The 22846-nt window shown below is 43.9% G+C and overlaps 1 protein-coding gene and 1 pseudogene across 4 annotated transcripts in view; both read left to right on the top strand.

Moving 5' to 3' along the window:
- The window catches only part of LOC142461117 (uncharacterized), a 121754-nt gene that overhangs the window by 82163 nt on the left and 16745 nt on the right, over positions 1–22846 (top strand). For 2 of the 4 annotated variants that reach the window (XM_075562722.1, XM_075562723.1), the window contains exons 1-3: positions 4642–4778; positions 5358–5468; positions 14486–14726. The exons of 1 other annotated variant lie outside the window; for it this stretch is intronic. Coding sequence is in view for 1 of the 3 variants with exons in the window: in XM_075562723.1 (XP_075418838.1) it covers positions 14724–14726 (3 nt within the window). In the remaining 2 variants the exon portion in view is untranslated. Of the gene's footprint in view, positions 1–4641; positions 4779–5357; positions 5469–14485; positions 14727–22846 lie in introns of those variants that run through there. One more of the 4 variants, XM_075562724.1, reaches the window with a different exon arrangement.
- Positions 12328–12760, top strand: LOC142461126 (dolichyl-diphosphooligosaccharide--protein glycosyltransferase subunit TMEM258 pseudogene; annotated as a pseudogene).

Below are 22846 nucleotides of genomic sequence, written 5' to 3' on the forward strand. Positions count from 1 at the left end.
TATCTGGAGACCCCTTTATTAAGCCTTAAACATGACGAAGACAAAAAGAAATCATCCTGTGAGGGAAACCAGCTGCATGTACACAGACAGACAGAGGCCACTGGAACCTATTGAATTACAGACATGGTTTTCTTTTTTTTTTTTTAATTATTTTTTTAAAAAATAATTTTATTGGGGGCTCATACAACTCTTATCACAATCCATACATCCATTCATTGTGTAAGGCACATTTGTACATTTGTTGCCATCATTTTCAAAACATTTTCTTTCTACTTGAGCCCTTGGTATCAGCTCCTCATTTCCCCCACCTTCCCTCCCTCTCAAACCCTTGATAATTTATAAACTGTTATTATTTCATATCTTACACTGACCAATGTCTCCCTTCATCCACTTTTCTATTGTCTGTCCCCTAGGGAGGGGGTTTTATGTAGATCATTGTGATTGTTTCCCCTTTCTCTTCCCACCTTTCCCTTACCCTCCAGGTATCACTACTCTCAATATTGGTCCTGAGGGGTTTATCTGTCCTGGATTCCCTGTGTTTCCAGCTCTTAGACCCATGTACATACTCTGGTCTGGCCAGATTTGTAAGGTAGAATTGGGATCATGATAGTGGGGGGAGGGGGGAGGAAGCATTAAAGAACTAGAGGAACGTTGTATGTTTCATCAGTGCTATACTGCACCCTGACTGGCTGACGGGCTCATCTCCTCCTTGCAACCCTTTTGTAAGGGAATGTTTAATTGCCTATGGATGGGCTTTGGGTCTCCACTCCACAATCCCCCTCATTCACAATGATATGATCTTTTTTTTATGGGTTTTTGATGTCTGATACCTGATCCTATCGACACCTCATGATCACACAGGCTGGTGTGTTTCTTCCATGTGGGCTTTGTTGCCTTTCAGCTAGATGGCCACTTGTTTATCTTCAAGCTGGCCCAAGATCCATCTGCTACCTTAATACTAAACCCATAAATATATGTCCATAGATCTATCCCCCATCGTCAGATATAAATGTATTTACATATGTACCTGACTGTATTTAGACCTCTATAAATGTCCTTTGCCTCCTAGTTCTTTCCTCTATTTCCCTTTACTTTCCTCTTGTCCCATTATCATGTTCAGCCTTCATTTGGGTTTCAGTAATTCCTCTGTTACATTGCCCTTGATAAAGCCCTACCAGGCTTCCTTCACCGTCCTTGCCATTGATTTTAGATCACTTGTTGTTCCCTTGTCGCTGGGTTTGTTAACACCCACTTCCTTTCCCCTGCTTCCTCCTCTTCCGTGTCCCCCTGGAACCATCAGTCCTGTTGTTTTCTCCTCCAGATTGTTTATTCTGCCTCTCTTATCTAGATAGAAATGCAGAGATAATAATATGGACAAGGACAAGACAAAACAAAACAAGCAATGAAAGAAAACAATAAAACAACCAATGACAAAAAGAAAAGAAAAAAAAGCCCATAACTATTTCAAGGTCTGTTTGTTAACCTTTAAGAGTGTTTACCAGTCTGATGGGTGCCATGACCTGGACCCACAGTCTGTTTTTGGTATTCCCAGGGAACTTCATTGCTCTGCTTCCCTTGCTGTTCTGTTACACACCCTTAGTGTTTTGTCTTCAGTTTGGTGGGGTCAGATTGGGCACAATTCTTGCACTGTCTCCAGTGTTGTCCCCCATAGTGGAATGGGTCAGTGAGGGATGTCTTGTCTTGTGGTGGGGCTGTGTCAGGGGAAGCTAGCCTCTAACACATCATTACAGGTCTGGTAAGTGCAATTGTACAGCGATAATAAGTAAAGATCATAGTAAACTTATAGAGAGCATGAGAGATAGAAGTATTGAAATAAATGGAGTCAGACACAGTTCATGGTAACATGCTCACCTCAGTCCCGCTTTGTGGTCCACGTGGAAGGAGAGAAAGATTTAATGCTAGCACAGGCTTTTATCTTCTCTTGGGACATGCAGGCCCCTAATTACAGGTGAGGACATACGTCACAGGAAGGGGCTGTGCTATTAGGTATTACAGTAATGAGAGGGGGTGGTCTAGGGACATACACACAATAGGAAGAGGAGGGATTGGGGGTATACATGTGATAAGATGGGCGGATCCTAGATTTGGAATGGGAGCTTAACCTTGGATGTCACAGATCCGGTTTGGTCTGTTCCCTGGCTCAACTGATAGAGACCATTATTGGTGGGGTGTGAACTCCACCTACAGGAACCAAGCTAATGGTCAGAGGCCCCCACCCTTGTGGTGTGGGGAGACAGCAGTCTGGCAGGGATTACCTTCAGGGAAGATGCCTGTGAGCATGTGACCTCCCCCCACAGGGCTGGTGCCTCGGACCTCTCTATTGGTTCCCTGCTTCATGCTGGTAAGTTGCATTCACCGGATTGAAGTGTGGTTCCTCTTTCCCTATGGAGATATCGGTGGCTCTTAGACAGTTCTTATCACAATCCATACATAACAAACATGGTTTTCATGGTACAGCTCATTCTGTTCAACATGGCTGTGACAAGGACGGGTCTAATTCATCCTAAACCCATTGCTATTGAGTCAGTTCTGCCTCAGACTGAAGCAGAATTTGTATATCAGTTCACTGCCTTATATCTCTCCAGCAGGGAAGCTGGTAGATTTGAAGTAGTGCTGACCGTGAGGTAGTAAACAATGACAACACAAAGAGGGCAGCAGCAATCCTAGAAGATTGGGCAAAGGCTATAGGATATGCTTTGTCCTGCAAAAGCAATGTCTTTTCTCTGAATTAAATATCCCATTATGTTGCTGTTGGTGTTTGGTGGTGAGTCTGTTCTGATAGTGACCCTATGTAGAACACAATGAAACATTACTCAGTACTGCACCATCCTCAAACGGTTGTATTTGAACCCATTGTTGAAGCTACTAAGCCAATCCATCTCCTTGATGGTCTTCCTCTTTTTCATTTGGTGGAAAAGCATGCTACTTCCAATAATCTTCAGCAACACCAACTTAAAATGCATCCAATGATCTTCAGTCCTTATTTATTGTGCATGAGGCAATTGAAAATACCCTGGTGTGGTTCAGGTTCACCTTAGTCCTCAAAGTGATGTTATTCTTCAATATTTTATAGAGGACTTGTGCATCAGATGCTCAACGTGATATGTCATGTGATTTCTTATGAGAGTTGATTATGGACCAAGCAAAATGAAATTCTTAACAACTTCAAACACTTCTCCATTTATCAATTCTTGGAGATTTGTTTATCTTTAATGCCTTCAGTGAAGTTTAGACTCTTCAGTCTCACCAGTTCTTCATCCCAAGTATAGGACTGTGTTCTCTCCATTGCCTCTTGGTGCTTCCTGCATCATTTCATATTCTGTGCATATAATCATTTAATATCCTAATTCTGGGCTTAGCATTTTTCTTCAGTTCTATAGCTTGAGATATGCTGCATATATTTTCCCTTTCTGACTTTCTAACTCTATGTCTTTGCATATTTCATTGCAATCCTCAACTCGTACATCTTGAGCTGCCTTTTGAAATTTTCCAGTCAGCCTTTTTCTTCATCATTTTTTAATTTAGCTATTCTATGTTTAAGAACAAATTTCAGAGTCTCTTCTGATAACCACTTTGGTCTTTTCTTTCTTTCCTGCATCCCTCAATTCATTAAAACTTCTGTCATTCATATTCAATGAGTCTAACCTGTTCTTGAGATGGTCTCTAAATTCAGGTGGCATATATTTGAATTTTCATGTTGTTTCTCATAGGCTTGCTGCAATTGCCTTCAGCTTGAATGTGAACTTGAACTTCCCTTTGAGGAATTGGTGGTCTGTTCCCAAAGTCCTATTTTGGCTGTTGATAGGGAGCTTCTCCGCCATGCCTTCCTAGAGAAATAATCAATTTTATTTTCGCGTATTTTACCTAAATCCAGGGCATGCAGAGTCACTGTCCATGCTGTTGAAAAGGTCTGCGATGAAGAAATGGTTGGTCTTGCCAAAAGCTAGGCCATCGTCAGCTTCTTTCTATCAACAAGCCATTGTCGAATCGAAGACCCCAAGTCAAGCGACTGCTATGGGCTCACAAGCTGGGCTGGATTGGTTTTGCGATGGTTCCAGCGTTCACCTACTCAATGTGCCTCTTTTCCTGGCCGTGATAAACGCTGTAATGAAAGGGTCCCGTTACACAGACATTGCTGGCTACAACATAAACACGTTTTCAAAAGACATATCTGATTTATCACCTCGACTTCCTCCCAGGGTCAGAGACGACAGGGAAGCAGAGTGATTTGATTCACAAGAGCACGCATATAGACTCAGAGGGCGGTGCCACCGAGCCCACTCCAGTCCTCTTTAAAACGGCCGACGGGAGGCGAACCAAGTGGCCTGGGGAGGCCGAAGGGCAGGCACTCCGCTAGGCTCGGGCCAGCTCGCGCGCCGCTCCGCCACTCCCTTCTTCAGGTCCGCCGCCTCCGCGCCGCCCAGCCGGCTTCCAGCCCCGCCCCTTCCCGCAGACACCCCGCCCCCGCCCCGCCCACCCGGCTCGCCGCTCCAGCCCCCTTCCCGCAGACGCCCCGCCCCAACCCCGCCCAGCCTGCTCGCAGGCGCTCCAGCCCCGCCCCATTCCGCAGACGCCCCGCCCCAGCCCCACCCAGCCGGCTCGCCGCCGCCGCCGCCGCTCCAGTCCGCCCCAGCCCCGCCCCTTCCCGCGGACGCCCCGCCCCGATGGAGTGACGCGTTATCTGGGGACGCCGTTCTGGTGACGCCACTGTCTGCCGACGCGGAAGAGTCCCCATAGCGACGTCCCTACGGTGCTAAGTGAGTCTCTCTGTCTAGTGCGCGTCCCTGCGGTCCCTGTGGCCGCAGTTAGGTCCCGGGGCCCCAGCGGACGAGCGCCCGCGCAAACCTGGCGTCCTCGCTTCCCTCGAGCGTTTCCGGTGCCGACCCGTGCCGACCCGGGCGCCAGCCGTTCCGCATTCGGGCCTGGGAATCCCGACCCCCTTTCCCTGCTCACAGCCCCTCGCGGACCCTCTCCACCGGGCCGCCCCCGAATGGCCCAGCGGGGGGTAGGTTCTGGCCTGGGGCGTGCTCTGTTGGGTCGCGGGCCTGGAGCACCGGTTCCCTGAGGCGTTTTAGTGATCCCGGTCCTGAGATCACCGTGTGACAACACTCCCTGATTTTCCTGCCCAGCCCCGGAAAGCCAGACTCGTGCGTGCCACGGGGTCGATTCCCGTTCAGAGAATCACAGCTTCCCCGTGGCGGTTCTTGGTCTCAAGCTGTCGCCATGATTTTGTACTGACAAGGACTTTACATTGGGCTTTTACCAGTTACATAGAAATGGACAACACCTGGAACCAAATTCTCACTGTGCAAACCTTTTTTTTTTTTTTGGCTTAGGTTTATTAGTCTTCTTTGCAAGAACTGTGGTCTACTAGCTCTCTGTGTCTTGAGATTGTGTCACAAGCTGTGAAGACAACACAGTATACTTTAATAGAATTACTCACTAAGGTAAGATACCATCACGTTAACTGGCATTTTCCCTGGGACGCAGTACACAGTCGTATGTGGTGAGTGCTCCATCTGTGTCTCCAAGTGTCTCTGACAAAGGCGCAGTTTTTGGTCACTGAGCTTTGGCTGGTGGTGTACACTCCCTCCACTCTCAAGGTTAGGATGCCATGTGAGCTCAGAACTGAGTTCTGAGGGTCTCTGGCTGCCCTCTGTGTGCCCTCAAGGCCAGGTCTTGGGCTCCAACTGCTTAGGGATCCTGTAGCAGCTGGTCAGTTGTTCAACCTGGGTCCTAGTCGAGCTGCTTGCGCCCTCAGTGTGGGTATGTTTCCATGCAGTATAGACCTGGAGATTTTCAGTGAGGGTTGTTTTGATTTTTCCTATGTAATTGTTGTCTGTATATAGATATAGATATGCTATGTTGACGTTTCCCTCTGCTTGCTGCAATTGGTTAATTGTATTTGATAGCAGCTCCATTTGTTACAATGTAGGGCTCTTCCAAAGGGATTTCTGGGCTAACTGCTAGGTCAGCAATTTGGGAGAAAGATGAGGCTGCCTGCTCCTGTAGAGTCACAGCTCAGAAACCCAGAGGCAGATCTGCCCTGTCCCAAGGTTTCAGTTGGAATTGACACCATCGTAGTGAGGTTGTTTTTGTTCTTAATTTAATCTTAGTGGAGTTGATCTCCAGGTCATTTTTTCCCAGGGCAATGCAGTGTGCATTTGAACAGCCAACTCTTAGTTTACTAGTCCAGTGCAAACTGTCGGGTGGCACTGGGGAACCTTCATTTTCCCTCTCCCCGCAAAACACTGCCACTGCCATCAAAGCATTCTGATTCAAAGCATTCCTATATTTGATTTCTGCAATTGTAAATGTTTATGCCAGCAGACAGCCTACTTTCTCCTATGGAGAACTGCTTAGCTGTTGATCTAGAGGTTAGCAGTCTAGCTCATAGCAGCAGCTGGTCTCCTTTGCTCCCTAGGTATAGACAAACCAGTCACATAGTTGCCATCTCTTTCACCGCAGCTCATGGAGAGTCCCCGTGTGTGTCAGTGCAGCGGGCTTTACAGGGTTTCAGTGGCTCATTCTCAGCTGGGCATCACCAGGCTTTCTTCCCTGGACACTTTGAGGAGACTCACACTTCTGATCTTTGTATTCACAGCGGCTGGTGCTAACCATTCAAATTCTGTAGGGTCACCAAAAAAACCAAATTACTCTAAAGAGAAAAGTGAGCTACACACATACACACACATACACACACTCATATTTACAAACACACACATTCAAGTACATTCTAAAGGCAGAACCTGTGTAAGGTGGAAATCTCACAGACAGAAACCTCAATAATGTAACATGAGGTAGGATTCTTAACGGGGCTTTCTGTAGAATGAAAATATTAGCAACCTTATTAGCTATTCAAGAGACATGCAATTTACAAAATGCTCACCATTCTTTGAGTTATCATGCAAGATTAATAGCCCCATCCTAAATGTTTTTAAATGTATAATGTTTAAGAAACATTTAAATAAATTAGGAATAGCTGTCTGGTAGCTTCTAGAAATTCATGGAAAACTCTTATCTTTTAATTACATTTCCCCACAAACTTTTTGAAGTTCCTTTGTACATGTATAGCACAAAGGATTTGCTATCAGTGCATCCTTTTATCTCCTTCAGGGTGCATGATGTGCAAGGAGCTGACTTTCATGAAAACTGGGTGTAAAAAAAAAATTTTTTTTTTAAGAAAAAAAAAGAAAACTGCGTGTAGTTTATCTGAGATAGGACTGAAATATAAACATCCTATGTATCTGTTGTTGCTTCTAATTGCAACAGGGGTTCACTAATGAGCATCCTGTTGATTTCCTCTGTAATCTGCTTGAATTTCCAGATTCTCTCCTTATTCTTACTTCCTTTTACTGTGAAGAAGATTAGGTTATGTACTATTGAAGCTAAAATAATAACACAGGTAGCCAAACAAGATTAAGGGCATTGACTCCAGACTGCCCAAACTGTCCAAGTCTTCTGAAACAAACCACAAGTTAAGGAGTTTGCCATACCCACCTCCAGTTCCACATAGAAATATTCTCAGAACTTATTCGAAACTGTTATACTTAAGAGCACATTTTATAGGGAAAACATATTAAAAACTATCCAAAGAAGGGACATATAGTGCTAAATACAACTGGAAACCCAAAGTCACTGCCATTGAGTCAATGTCAACTCATAGTGATCCTTTAGGACAGGGTAGAACTGCCTCTGAGTTTCTGAGACTGTAACTCTACAGACGTAGACAGCCCGCTGTTCTTCTGCAGAGCTGAGCAGAGCTGGTGGTGAAGGATTGCAGCCCAGTTCATAACCACTATGCTACCAGAGCTCCCATAGTGCAGAAATAGGGTGCCAGATACCAGGCTTCCTTCTCACGGCGTGATCGATGGCCTTGATGGTTACAGTGTTGTCGTTCGGTGCCCTCAAGTCAGTTCTTACTAGTTGCCAAGGGCCATTAAGTTGGTTCCAACTCATGGTAACCCAATGTACAGCAGAGCGAAACACCACCTTGTTCTGCACACATCCTCACACGTGTTCTTATCTCTGAGCCCTTTGTTGCACCCACTGTGTCAATCCAGCATGGTGAGGGTCTTCCTGTCTTTTGCTGCCCCTCTACTTTATCAAGCAGATGTCCTCCTCTAGGAACTGGTCTCTCCTGGTTCAAAGTATGTAAGATAAAGTCTCACCATCCTTGCTTTAAAGAAACCTTCTGGCTATACTTTTAGGGCAGATTTTTTGACGATCTATGGGACTTTTCAAATTCTTCACCCATACCTTAATTCAAATACATCTATTGTTGGTTTTTTTTTGTCTTCTTTATTCCATTCCCAGCTTTCACATCCATATGAAGCAATCTAAAATACCATCTCTGAGTCAGGCACACCTTAGCCCTTAAAGTCACATCCTTGCTTTTCAACGCTTTAAAGAGGCCTCATGTAGCACATTTACCCAATGCAGTGCATTACTTGATCTCTTTATTGCTACTGTGTGAGCAGTGATTGTGGATCCAAGAGAGAGGAAGTGCTTGACAGCTTCAGTGTTTTCTTCACCTATCATGATGTCACCAGTTGGTCCAGTTGTTGGGATTTCTGTTTGTTTGTTTTAACTCTAGTTGTAGTTCATATTCAAAGCTTCTGCCCTTGATCACCAGTGAGTACTTTGTGTGAGTACTTTCAGCTAGCAAAGTTGTGTCATTTGCATATCAAAAGTTGTTAATAAAATGCTGTCCAATCCTGAGGCTGCATTCCTCTTCATGTAGCCCAACTTCTCTGATTATTTGCTCAGCAGACAGGCCGAATAAGTTTGGTATGTGTGTCAGATAGAATCCGACGCACACCTCTCCTGATTTTAAACCCCGCTGTAGCCCCCTGTTCTGGTCCCACAACTGCCTCTTGATCCATGTACAAATTCCACAGGGGTACAATGAAGTGTTCTTCTCAAGGCTGTCCATAGTTTGTTATGATCCACATGGTTGATTACCTTGGCATCGTCAATAAAACACAAGTAAACATCTGGTATTCTCTGCTTTCAGCCAAGGTCCGTCTCACACTAGCAGGGATATTCCTTGTTGCAGATCCTCTTCTGACCCCAGCCTGACTTTTTGGTAACTCCCTATCAATATATTGCTGAAGATGTTAATGATCTTCAGTAAAAATTTACTTGCATGGTATTGTTCTGTCATTTGCCATCCAAGGTGCGCTCTATGCACTAATGGATGACTACCAGGTGTATGCACACTACCTGCTGGCCACCTTCCTGCACAGTGCGCTGGTGCTGCCCACCTGCGGCTTCCATTGTATACCTTGCTGGCTTTAATGATGTGTTCTTGATGTCAACCCACAGCTTACTAGGACTGTTGTCCCTAATGCTTAATGTGTCAGATACTTTCTTGAGATGGTTTCAAAATTCTTTCTCAGAGGGACTCTATTTACAACAGACGACATGCTGCCCAGCCTGGGCCGGGTTTTCAGGTCTGTGTGCGCCTTTTGCAGCCACTGTGTCAGACCTCTCATGTGTGCCCTCTTGTGGTTGGCCATTCTCCTTTAGCACATTCATGTCATGAGGCGTCATTGTGTGACAGTGATGCATTCATCATATTCCATTTTGTGGATGTGCCAAATACACACCATGTTCATACCACCATTGTTCACAATCCCCCCCAAAGATGGAACCAACCTAAGTGCCCACCCCTGGAAGAATGTTTAACAGAGCTTCAGTTAGTGTGTTTTGAGGGACTTGCATCAGTTTCACATGAGGTTAGTGTGGCTATTTTGTGTCCGCTCCCGTCACTCATTACGCAGTGCCCTCCTGGTCTCTCATGGTGCATTGTATAGTCTTCTTGATCAGAGGTTAACATTGCCTCCTCTGCTCTTTCAGCTTGCCATTTGCTTGATGTATATGTCCATACATTTTATTTTTAGTCTATGTTTGTCTTGGTGTCTAAGGTGTGCTATTGTAAGCAGCATGTTGCTGGGTTTTGTCTTCTTATCCATTCTGCTACTCTGTGTCTTTTGTTTGTTTGAGAGTAGCCCAGATGCCACTGAAGCACTGACCATCCTCGCGGTGCTCCTGCGCTTCCTTTCCCAGCCACGAGGACCATTGCTTTATCTGCTTCTCGACAGTCAGCATCATTGATGTGGCAGAATTGATTGATTGGGACCCTTTGCTGTTATTTTGGTCATTTTGTGTTCTTCCTTCCTTATACATTTATGTGCTAAGTTCCTTTTTTGGATTTTCTTCCCAATTTTTAATTATTACTGTTCTATTGCTAGTAAGTTTTGTGAGTTACCTCTTTTTATCTTTATGAGTTTTAATTCTTTTTACCATATCATTAATTATTAATTCCTTCTCGTTTAAGACAGCTTGTTCTCTCTTGTGAATGATTTGACTGCTCCATTTGATTGTTATGCATGGATACTTTTTATGTATTTACTTTGTAATTGTTTTGTTGTGAAATGTCCTCTCTGGCTTCCTATTTTGAGTATTGTAGGTTTGTTATATTTTGCATCTGTCTAACTGGCTTGATTTCTCGTGGCAACATTTTGTATGTTGATTTTAGGTTGATACCTGCTGTTGTTGATTCTCTGTCCAAAGAAACCACTTTAGTATTTTTGTAAGCTGTGTGTTGCTTTCATAAATTCCTTTAATTTCTTCTGATCTGAAAATGCCCTTATTTCTTCTTCCACTTTGAGGGATAGTTTTGTTGGACACAAGAGTCTGGTTGGCAGTTCTCTTTCAGAGTATTGTGCACGTCATCCCATTGCACTCCTGCCTGTATGGTTTTTGCTGAAAAACCAGAGCTTATTTGTAGTCGTTCTCCTTTGTAGGTAGTGCTTGCCCGCCCCAGCTGCTTGCTGTCAGAAGCATTCCTTTTCTTTGATGTTAGGAAGCTTGATGATAGTATGTTGTGGTGATTGTGTGTGTGTGTGTGTGTGTGTGTGTGCGAGAGAGAGAGAGAGAGAGAGAGAGAGAGAGAGAGAGAGAGAGAGAGAGAGAGAGAGAGTGTTCAGGGCTCTTTCAGCTTCTTGAGCGGCTGTTTTCTTTACATTCATGAGGGTACAGAGTTTTTTCCTAGTAGTGTTTAGGCTATTTTCTTGTGGACATTTTTTTCTTCTTCCTTGTCTGGAACACCAGTGAAGCTGAATTGTTGCTTCTGATAGTATCCCTGTAGTTCTTACATTTTCTCAGACGGTTTTGCTCTTTATTGAGTGATATTCTCAAAGATTGGAACCCAGAGATTTGTGTTCACGTTCACCAATTTGGCCTTCCCATGCTTCAGTTGTACAGCTTGTTCTTTTATTTATTTTAATCATCTTATTGGGGGTGCGTACAACTCTTATCACAATTCACCCACCCATCCATCCATCCATCCATTATGTCAAGCACATTTGTACATTTGTTGCCCTCATCATTCTCAAAACATTTGCTTTGTACTTGAGCCCTGGGTATCAACTCCTCATTTTTAACCCTCCCTCTCTGCCCCTACCTCCCTCATGAACCCTTGCTAATTTATGGGTCACGACCCCTTTTGGGGTCAAATGACCCTTTAATAGGGGTCACCCAATTCATAACAGTAGCAAAATTACAGTTATGAAGTAGCAACAAAAGTAATTTTGTGATTGGGAGGCTGGTCACCACAATATGAGGAACTGCATTAAAGGATTGTGGCATTAGGAAGGTTGGAAACCATGGTTTTAAAGTGTTGTATAATTCTATTATCTAATTAGTAGTTTTCTGTTTCTATTTGATTTTTTTATGGTATGGTTTCTAATTTTTCATTTATGTTTTCCATAGTGCTCTCCATATTTTTCCTGTATCTTCTGAAAGCACCTGAAAATCATTCTTCTGAATTCCTTTTCTGGTAGTTCTGATGTCTTTTCATCCTAAAGAAAGGCTATTAACCCTGTAAAACGGATGGGCACTTGAGTATGGCAGCTTCGCTTGCTTCTAAGGAGCCCTGGTAGTGTAGTGGTTTTGTGTTGGGCTGTCCACCATAAGGTTGCGCACTGGAGGACATTTTGCTGAATGAGAGTGGTCAATCAGAAGAGGACAAACACATGTGATCGCTCTTCTAAGAGTTACATCCTCAGAACCCCAGAGGGGCAGTTCTCTCCACTCTTAGGAGGTCGCTGTGAGTTGGCATTGACTTGGTGACAGTGAGTTTGGTTTTGAGTCGCCTGTTTCTTGTGACTGGAAATTGCTGTCTGAGAGATGTGGTGAAGTTTGAGAGGACAGCTGACTCTGTCAGATGGTATGAAAGCAAATGATAGCAACAATCACACACACTGAAGGTTGTAAAAAAAACCAAATTTATCGGTGTTCTTCCGGTGGCGAAGCGGCGGCGGATCCAGTGCCTGGCAAAATGGAGCTCGAGGCCATGAGCAGGTATACCAACCCGGTGAACCCGGCTGTCTTCCCCCATCTGACTGTGGTGCTCCTGGCCATTGGCATGTTCTTCACCGCCTGGTTCTTCGTTTACGAGGTGACCTCCACCAAGTACACTCGGGACATCTACAAAGAGCTCCTCATCTCTCTGGTGGCCTCGCTCTTTATGGGCTTTGGGGTCCTCTTCCTGCTGCTCTGGGTCGGCATCTACGTTTGACAACCCCCAGCCCCTCGGGGCACCAACCAGCAGCTTCACTGGATCCCTCCTTTTGTAAATTACACTTTGGGTCTTTTTTTACCCTTTCTGAAAGAGTTGTCCCTATGCTCACAATAAAGGCAGAGGTGTGAAAAAAAAAACAAAAAAAACAAATTTATCTTTGCAACCAACCACACGAACAAGAAGCCCCTGCACACTTATAACCAACAACTACCTTCACTTTCTCACTCAATAGTGTGTGCTAATCAAAGTATTCCTAAGAATGTACAGTTAGCTTGTGTTCATCTGCATGAGGGTAGGACTTGGCATCTTTACTGTCCTGCTGTGTTTTGTGTGACGTTATTCCCCTTCCCTTCTGTGCCCTGTGTGTCTCACTGGCGGTTTCTCAAAACATCAGAAGAGAACCACAGGAAACAAAAACTGGCTGCAATTTCTCCCAGATAGATGAACCAGTCTGTTTAAGTTATTATAGCTCTATAGTATGTTTCCTCATAAGGATGCTTGAGTCATTGTCAATATGATCCCGTATGTGATGTAGTCTAGTACTGGACTCTATGCCTGTGGCTGAAATCCCATTTGGAGAGAGTTCTCTGTTATATTAATGTACTGGATTAGAGTGGGATTAATACCTGAATACAATAGAGCATGTGAACCAAATCATGTCTTTGATTCTTCAGGGGACGTATTTAGTCTCTACTACAGGGTGTGACTTCAGACACTATCCTTTGTTTTCTAAGGGGCATGGTCTTTTAAAGACCAAAAAAAAAAAAATACCTCCATCAAAGCCATTCCTCTGTTTTCTAATGACTGAGCTTTGGTAGAAGCAAGAAGACCTGCTTTGACTTTTGGACATTTTTGGCTTCTGGTTTGCCCTCTCCCTGACCTTCAGATTTGGGGTTTACCAGCACCTACAGCATGTATTCTTAAAGTTCCATGAGTTTTTGTGGTACATTGCATTGAATCACAGAATCCAGGCACATGAGACAATGTACTCAAGGGAAGAGGGTGGGTGGATGGAATGGAATAGCATCTCGGAAGAGCTGGACATTTGGGACATCTTTAATTTCCAACTCCTTGGGACTAGTCTGGCATTAATTCTTCTAAAACAAGTTATTACCACAGCATTGTCCTACTTTGTTCCTTCTTTTCATATTGCTTTGGTTTTATTTGTTTATTCTTGCAGTCACATAAATTTCAGGATTTACTTTTCTGTTTCTTCAAAAATAGCTGCTAGAGTTTTATTAGGGATGTCAGTTGGGCTATTGACACTCATGTTCAGTGTTCTAATCTATGAACCCAGAATGTATTCCAGTTTAGATTAAAAACAAAACAGAAAACAGTTGGCGTTGAGTTGATTCTGACCCATGAGAACGTTTTAGTCAATCTCTCCGGGCCATGGGGTCAGTTCTGACTCTGGACAGAGTAGAAGTGTTCCTTTGGGTTTCTGGAGCTGAAATTCTTTTCTGGAGCAGAAAGCTTCCTGTTTCTTTTACAAAGTGGCTGGTGACTTTGGACTGCTGATCTTTGGGTTAGTGTAACCCACTGTGTCCCCAGGCTGCCTTTCAATAGCAGGTATCTTTTGGAAGGAATCTCCAGGCCTTTCTTCGGAGATGACATCCATCCAGTCTATTGTCTAAATTTCTCTGCATAATGAATTTCTTATAGTTCTTCAAGTACAAAACTTCACCTCCCTGGTTAAATTTATTCCCTGGTGTTTTTCCTTTTTAGATACTGTTGTCAGTGGAAAGCTTTCTTTAAGCTCTCTGTAAAGTTCACTGTTGGTTTGTGGAACTGCAGTTGATTTTTGAGTGTTGCACTGTTTGGAGACCTTTTCTTCCCTCCTTACTCACCAAGCTCTCCTTCCGTTTCTGCTCCCAGGTGTGGTGAACAAAGAGCTAGTCTAGTCTGGGTCAGGAGACCAAGGACAACCAGCTTGCACATCCCTGACATCACTGGTAAGAGTTTAAACTGCTCTGCCTGGCTGTGGACCACACACATCATTCACCTGCCTGCAAACTGCTCAGTGGCTCTGCCTCCTCTCCCAGCTCTACTCCTGAAGTGCTTCTTCGGCTTAGAGAGCACATTTTCTTAGACTTCCAGAAGCCGGAGCCAGGAAATGGTGAGTACTCCAGAGACCCAGGCATTGTAACTGGCTGTGGGGAGGCTGATGGCATTGTTGGGGGCTGTGTACTCTGGGCCCTCAGAGGAAAGAAGCGCGCTCTCAGTGGATCATGAGGCCCGGTCCCATTGTCACTGACCCTTCCTGTACACATCTGAAATTTCAAGCCCTTCCTGTACACATCTGTGAGTTTTCAAGGTCTTCCTGTCCACATCTGTGAGTTTTCAAGCCCTTCCGGTACACATCTGAGTTTTCAAACCTTGGATGCCGGTGATCACCTTCCTTAGATGACTCCCAGGGCTGGCATCATGAGGTGTTCACGTTCCCATCGGGGTCTTGGTTCTCTGTGTTGACTGGCAGCACCTGTGTCCAGAGACTGCTTATGAGATGGCTCTCATAGAGGAGGCCGAGACCAGGTCCTCCAGAGTCATACTCATCCCACTTCTGCAAGTAGTTCACAGGGCTCTTCTAAAGCTGGGGTTCCACCTCTCCCACTGTGCCAGGGGGCAGAAAAGAGGAGAGAGAGTTAATACCTGAAAATGTTAATTGTTTATCGGCATCTACTTGGAACTTGGTTCTCTCATGAATTCTCCAATGAAGTGAGTTTCCAGGGACAGTGAGTCCAGGTGGATCATGCGAAAGGTCTCCAGATCTGTTTTACAGGATACTTTTGCTTTGAGGATTTCAAATGTGTGAGAAACTTGCTTTTCCAGTGTGGTTGTTATACCTCCCACCCATCTCTACTTATAACTGATATTAAGGCACTATATTTTTCAACTCTGCACATTCTGGAGTGGGAATGTGTAATAAAGTCATCTTTTCTGTGAGGTCGGCTCAACATTTGAGATGGAGTATTTAACTTTTTGGGTTTATAGTTTTTGTTGGAAGAAATCTTCTAGATCAGCTTGTGTTTCTATTTAGAAGCTTTCAGTGTAATGGATATTGTATTAGTCTGGGTTGACTAGACAAGTAAATCTAGGGAGATACTCATGTGTGTCAGAGAGAACTTTATATCAAAGAGCAATTGTACATTAAGAAAACATCCCAGCCCAGTCCAGATCAAGCCCATTAGTGTGATATTAGCCCGTATGTCCAATGCCAACCTATAAGTTCCTCTTCAGACTCATGCAAAACATGCAATGACGCAGAATACAGGAAGATCACAGGCCAGTGGGTGGAAAGTCTTGTGGATCCAGGGTGGTGGAAGTATTTTAGTGCTCCATATGGCTCCTCCAGCTCCAAGGGTCTGACTGCATCAGTGTTGCCATCAGGCTCGTCATCAGTAGCAATGTGTCGCAGGGAGTGATCCTGTGTCTGCCTCCGGTGAGCTATTTTTCTCCTTAGTGCCTCCAAATGTGAGGTCATCAAGCTGCGACCCGATTGACAGGCTAAACTGCCCTTCACTCTTTTTTTTTGTTTTTGTTTTAAATGTTTTATTAGGGGCTCATACAACTCTTTTCACAGTCCATACACATACATACATCAATTGTATAAAGCACATCTGTACATTCTTTGCCCTAATCATTTTCTTTTCTTTCTTTCTTTTTTTTTCCTTTTCTTTTTTACATTTTATTAGGGACTCGTACAACTCTTATCACAATCCATACATATACATACATCAATTATATAAAGCATATCCATACATTCCCTGCCCCAATCATTCTCAAAGAATTTGCTCTCCACTTAAGCCCTTTGCATTAGGTCCTTTTTTTTCCCCCTCCCTCCCCGCTCCCCCCTCCCTCATGTGCCCTTGGTAATTTATACATTGTTATTTTGTCATATCTTGCTCTATCCGGAGTCCCCCTTCCCCCCCTTCTCTGCTGTCCCTCTCCCAGGGAGGAGGTCACATGTAGATCCCTGTAATCAGTTCCCCCTTTCCAACCCACTCACCCTACACTCTCCCAGCATCGCCCCTCACACCCTTGGTCCTGAAGGTATCATCCATTCTGGATTCCCTGTGCCTCCAGCCCTCATATGTACCAGTGTACAGCCTCTGCCCTATCCAGCCCTGCAAGGTAGAATTCGAATCATGGTAGTTGGGGGGAGGAAGCATCCAGGATCTGGGGGAAAGCTGTGTTCTTCATCGGTACTACCTCGCACCCTGACTGACCCATCTCCTCTCCTAAACCCCTCTATGAGGGGCTCTCCAGTGGCTGACACTTGGGCCTTGGGTCTCCACTCTGCACTTCCCCCTTCATTCAATATGATATATATTCTTTTTTTTTTTTTGCATGATGCCTTATACCTGGTCCCTTGGACACCTCGTGATCGCACTGGCTGGTGTGCTTCTTCCATGTGGGCTTTTTTGCTTCTGAGCTAGATGGCCGCTTGTTTATCTTCAAGCCTTTAAGACCCCAGACACTATCTCTTTTGATAGCCGGGCACCATCAGCTTTCTTCACCACATTTGCTTATGCACCCATTTGTCTTCAGCAGTTGTGTCGGGAGAGTGAGCATCATAGAGTACCAATTTAATAAACGAAAGTATTCATGCATTGAGGGAGTGCTTGAGTAGAGGCCCAAGGTCCTTCCGCCACCTTAATATTAAACCTATAAATGTAGACAATTAGATCTATTTCCCCATCCTCCTATATATATTTGCATGTACATGTCTTTGTCTAGACCTCCATAAATGTCCCTTGACTCCCAGCTCCTTCCTCCATCTCCCTTGACTTTCCTCCTGCCCCACCACCATGCTCCGTCCCCACCTGGGCTACAGCTATACCTCTTCTCTAAGCAACCTTACCCTTGATCGTTCCCCATCAGGCCTGTCACTCCCCCCTCACTACCATTTTGGGTCCCATGTTGTTCCCTTGTCCCTGTGTTTATTAACACCACTTCCTTACCCTCCTCCCCCTCCCCCACCCGGAACTGTCTGTCCCCCCAGAACTGTCTGTCCTATTGTTTTTCCTCCAGATAGTTCATCCAGCCTGTCCTAGTCAGACAGATCTGTGGAGACACTAACATGCACGAAAACAAGACAGAGGAAAACAAAGCAACAGTATACAACCAGACAATAAAACAAAAACAAACCACTGACAAAGAACAAAACAAAACACTTCACAAAAGAAAGGCTTATAGTTCGTTCAAGGATCGTTTGCTGGCCCTTAGGAGCGTTTTCCAGTCCAGTCTGTTGGGGCACCACGCCCTGGCCCCAAAGTCCACTTTCAGCATTCCCTGGGGACCTTGCCACTCCATTCCCTTGCTGTTCCGCTGCACTCCCCCAGTGCTTTGCCTCGGTGTGGTGGGATCAGGTCAGGTGCAATTCCCACACTGTGTCTCCTGTGCAGTCCCCTGTATCGCCCTTAGTCACTGATTGGCATCATTTCTCATAGTGGGGCCAGCCATGTTGTTCTCTCTGTGGACTGGCTGCTCTACTCAGGAACATCATCCTCACGGCCTCGTGGGCCAGGCTGTGTTCCACTGTCTCCTGCCCCTTCATCTGCTCCCGTGTGCTCTGATCAGATATTTCCATCACCCGGAGCTGCAGAATCAATGTCATCCTTTGAAACAAATTCTTTTCAGGGGAGGGGCAGGAATCCACTTAAATTTTGGTGCTGGGGCCAGCCTCCCAGACCTCTGCACTGGTTCCCTACTCCACGCAGGGATATTGCATTCACACCTTGCGGCACTGGGTTGAAGTCTGGTCCCACTTTCCCTGTGGAGATATAAACAATACCCTCCCCTTGGGTGGATTAGTGCTCCATGCCCCCACTTCCCTTTTCTTCCTTATATTCATCCTTTTATTTTCCTTTCCCCACCTCCTCCACCATTGTCTACCATGTGCATTCTTGGTTTTGATCTGGTCTCTGCCATACTACACAGTCTTCACCCCAGACATGTTTGTATACAGTAGCTTTTTCCCCTATGCCACTTTTGCCTTAAAAAAATTTTTTTTTTAAATACTTACCTCAGCGGGTTCATGTTGTACTTGTCCTTTTGTGCCTGACTTACTTTGCTTAGCATGATTTCCTCCAGTTCTTGCCATGCCGCTATGTGCCTCATACGTTCATCACTGCTTTTTAGTGATGCGTAGTACTCCATTGTATGCATATACCACAGTTTTTTAATCCAGTCGTCAGTTGATGGAAATTTGGGTTGCTTCCAACTCCTTGCAATGTGCTGCAGTGAACATTGGAGCACAGATGTCTGGTCTTGGTTTGTTCCTTGCCTCTTCTGGGTATATGCCCAATAGGGGGAATGCTGGGTCATATGGTAACTCTATTTCCATCTGTTTTAGGTATCGCCAAATTGATTTCCATAGTGGCTGTACATACTTACAGGCCCACCAGCAGTGGATGAGAGTTCCTGTCTCCCCACAGCCCCTCCAACACTTGTTGCTTTCTGATTTTTTGAATTGGGCTACCTTTGAGGGTGTCAGGTGGTACCTCATTGTTGTTTTAATTTGCATTTCTCTTATGGCTAAAGATCGGTAACATTTTCTCATATGTTTGTTGGCCATTCAGATTTCTGTCCCTGTAAAATTTCTGTTCAAGTCCTTTGCCCACCTTTCAAGTGGGCTATTGGTTTTTTTCTTTTTGGAAGCTATCAGAGTATTGTAGATTTTAGTAATAAGACCTTTGTCTGATGTGTCATTGCTAAAGATGTTTTCCCAGTATGTGGACTCTCTTATTACTCTCTTGGTGAATTCTTTAGATGTACACAAGTGTTTTATCTTCAGTATCTCCCATTTGTCAATTTGTGCCTCCTCTGTGTTTGTGTCCTTCCCTATTTCTGATAGCCTGTGTATTCCCTGCGCCAAAGTTCTCAAGTTGGTCCCAATTCCCTCATTGATGGCCCTAATAGTTTGGGGTTTAACTTCAAGGTCTGTGATCCACCTTGAGTTTATTCTTGTGCATGGAGTGAGATAAGGGTCTTGCTTCATTTTTCTGCATGTGGATATCCATTTTTTCCAGCACCACTTGTTAAAGAGGGCATCTGCTTCCCATTTGATATATTTGGGGCCCTTATCAAAGATCAGCTGTGTGCATGCTGATGCTTTTATTTCTGGGTTTTCAGTTCTTTTCCATTGGTCTGAGTATCTGTCATTGTACCAATACCATGCAGTTTTGAGAACTGTGGCTGCATAGTATGTGCCAAAGTCAGGTAAAGCAAGCCCTCCCACGGTGTCCTTCTTGTGGAGTTCTCTGCTAATTCTGGGTTTCTTCCCCCTCCATATGAAGTTGGTAATCAGTTTTTCCATTTCTTTGAAGAAAGATGATGGTAATTGTATCAGAATGGCATTAAACTTATATAGTGCTTTTGGCAGAACTGACATCTTAACTATATTAAGTCTCCCAATCCAAGAGCATGGAATATTCTTCCATTTGTTGAGGTCGCTCTTGGTTTCTTGTAATAGTGTTCTATAGTTTTCCCTATAGATCTTTTGTTTTTTCAGTCAGGTGTATCCCTAGATATTTCAATTTGTGTTTGGCTATTGTGAAGGGTACCACCTTTTTGATCTCTTCTTCTGTGGTCTTATCTGATGTGTATAACAGTCCGATGGACTTGTTTGTTGATCTTGTATCCTGCCACTCTGCCAAACTCCTCTATTGCTTCCAGTACTCCCCTTGTGGAACTTTTGGGATTTTCCATATATAGAATCATATCATCTGCAAATAACGATAGTTTCACCTCTTCCTTCCCCAGACGAATACTTTTGATGTCACTTCTTTGCCTTATGCTGTTAGCTAAAACCTCCAGCACGATATTAAATAGGAGTGGGGACAAGGGGCATCCTTGTCTGGTCCCCTTTTTCAGTGGGATTGTGTTAGTCTTTTCTCCATTGACTATGACTTTGGCTGTTGGTTTTTCATATATAGCTTGTATTGTCTTGAGGAACTTTCCTTCCATTCCTATCTTCGCTAGTGTCTTAAACAGGAATTGGTGATGGATGTTGTCGAATGCTATTTCTGCGTCTATTGATATAATCATGTGATTCTTAAACTTTTTCATGTCAATGTGACGAATAATACTAATGGTATTTCGTATGTTGAACCATCCCTGCATCCCTGGTATGAATCCCACTTGGTCATGGTGAATTATTTGTTTTATATACTTTTGTATTCTGTTGGCTAGTATTTTGTTAAGGATTTTTGCATCAATGTTCATTAGGGATATTGGTCTGTAGTTCTCGATTCTTGTGGGATCCTTGCCCGGTTTGGGTATCAGAGTTATACTAGCTTCATAGAAGCAGTTTGGGAGTTTGCCATCTTTTTCTATGTTCTGGAAAAGTTTGTGTAGGATTGGTATTAGTTCTTCCCTGAATGCTTGGTAGAATTCTCCAGTGTAGCCATCTGGTCCAGGGGATTTTTTTGTTGGTAATCCCTTGATAACCTTTTCTATTTCTTCTATTGCTATGGGTCTGTTGAGATTCTTGATGTCCGCCGAGGATAGTCTAGGGAGGGATTGTTTTTCCAGGAATTTGTCCATGTCTTCCAAATTGTTGAATTCATTGGAGTACAATCCTTCATAGTACTGTGTAACTATCCTTTTGATTTCATTAGGGTCTGTTGTAATGACCCCTCTTTCATCCCTTATTCTTGCTATTGAGATTTGTTCCCTCCTTTCTTTGGTTAGGTTTGCCAATGGTCTATCGATCTTGTTTATCCTTTCAAAGAACCAACTTTTAGCGATATTAATTTTTCCATAGTTTTTTTTATTTTCCCTCTCCTGAATCTCAGCCCTGATTTTTATAATTTCTTTTCTTTTGCTATTAGTAGGGTTGTCCTGCTGACTCTGCTCTAGTTTTTGTAAATTTTGTGTCAGCGTATCCTTCATGAGTCTCTCTTCCTTTCTTAGGTGTGCTTGTATTACTATGAACCTTCCTCTGATGACTGCCTTTGCTGTGTCCCATAAGTTTTGGTACGTCGTGTGCTCATTTTCGTTGGTTTCTAGAAATTTCCTGATTTTGTCTCTGATCTGCACCAGTATGCACTCCTTTTGCAGTAGAGAGTTATTCATCCTCCAATTATTTGCTCTTATTTTCTTTGTCTTCTTTTTGTTGATTTCCAGTCTTATGGCACAGTGGTCAGAGAGAGGTCTGTATTATTTCAATGTGCTTAAATTTATGTAGATTTGCCTTATGCCCCAGCATGTGGTCTATCTTCGAATATGTGCCATGGGGACTTGAAAAGAATGTGAAATTTTTTGTATTTGGATGAAAAGCTCTGTAAATATCTATTAGGTCAAATTGTCTAATTGTGGAGATTAGCTCCCTAGTCTCCTTGTTGAGTTTCTTTCCCTGTGATCTATCTTTCTCAGTGAGTGGTGTGTTGAAGTTGCCCACTATAATTGTCGAGTCTGTGATTTCTTTCTTAATCTTTTGGAGTGTTTGGTTGATGTATTGAGCTGGTCTCTCATTCGGGGAATATATGTTTACAATGCTTAGTGGTTCATTGTCTATGATTCCCTTGAGCATTATATAGTGTCCCTCCTTATCTCTTTTTATGGTTTGCACTTTGAGGTCAATTTTATCTGAGATAAGGATTGCAACCCCTGCTTTTTTTGTATTGCTGTTTGCTTGGTAGGTCCTTCTCCAGCCTTTGATTCTCAGCCTATTTTTGTCTGTAGCCTTGAGATGTGTCTCCTGTAGGCAGCAAATTGATGGGTTGTGTTTTCTAAGCCATTCTGCTAGTCTCAGTCTTTTAATGCCTGAGTTCAGGCCATTGATATTCAGGGTTATTATCTCAATGTGCAGACTCTGATACCTTTTGTGTTGGGAGTTTTCCTACTTTCCTTTATCATTAGTATGTGTTTTGTGTGTGTTTCATTCTTGACTTCTTTCCATCCTTAAGCCGTTGCTATCTTGGGGCCTGTTTTCTCTTTGTTGTGCTCTGGGTGAAGTTGTTCTATGTGTTGGTCTCTTATTTGTGCTTGGTGAGTGTTGTTCTTCTGCCCATACTGAGTCGGCGAGGATCTTTTGTAAGGCTGGGTTTGTTGTAACGTATTTTTTGAGTTTTTCCTTGTCTGGGAAGACTTTTACTTCTCCATCGATCTTGATAGATAATTTGGCTGGGTAGAGTATTCTTGGATTTGCGTTATTTTCCTTCAACTTTTGGAATATGTTACTCCACTCTCTCCTTTTTTTCATAGTTTCTGCTGATAGGTCTGAACATATCC

Source organism: Tenrec ecaudatus, chromosome 11 (genome assembly GCF_050624435.1).
Source record: "Tenrec ecaudatus isolate mTenEca1 chromosome 11, mTenEca1.hap1, whole genome shotgun sequence".
NCBI lineage: Eukaryota > Metazoa > Chordata > Mammalia > Afrosoricida > Tenrecidae > Tenrec > Tenrec ecaudatus.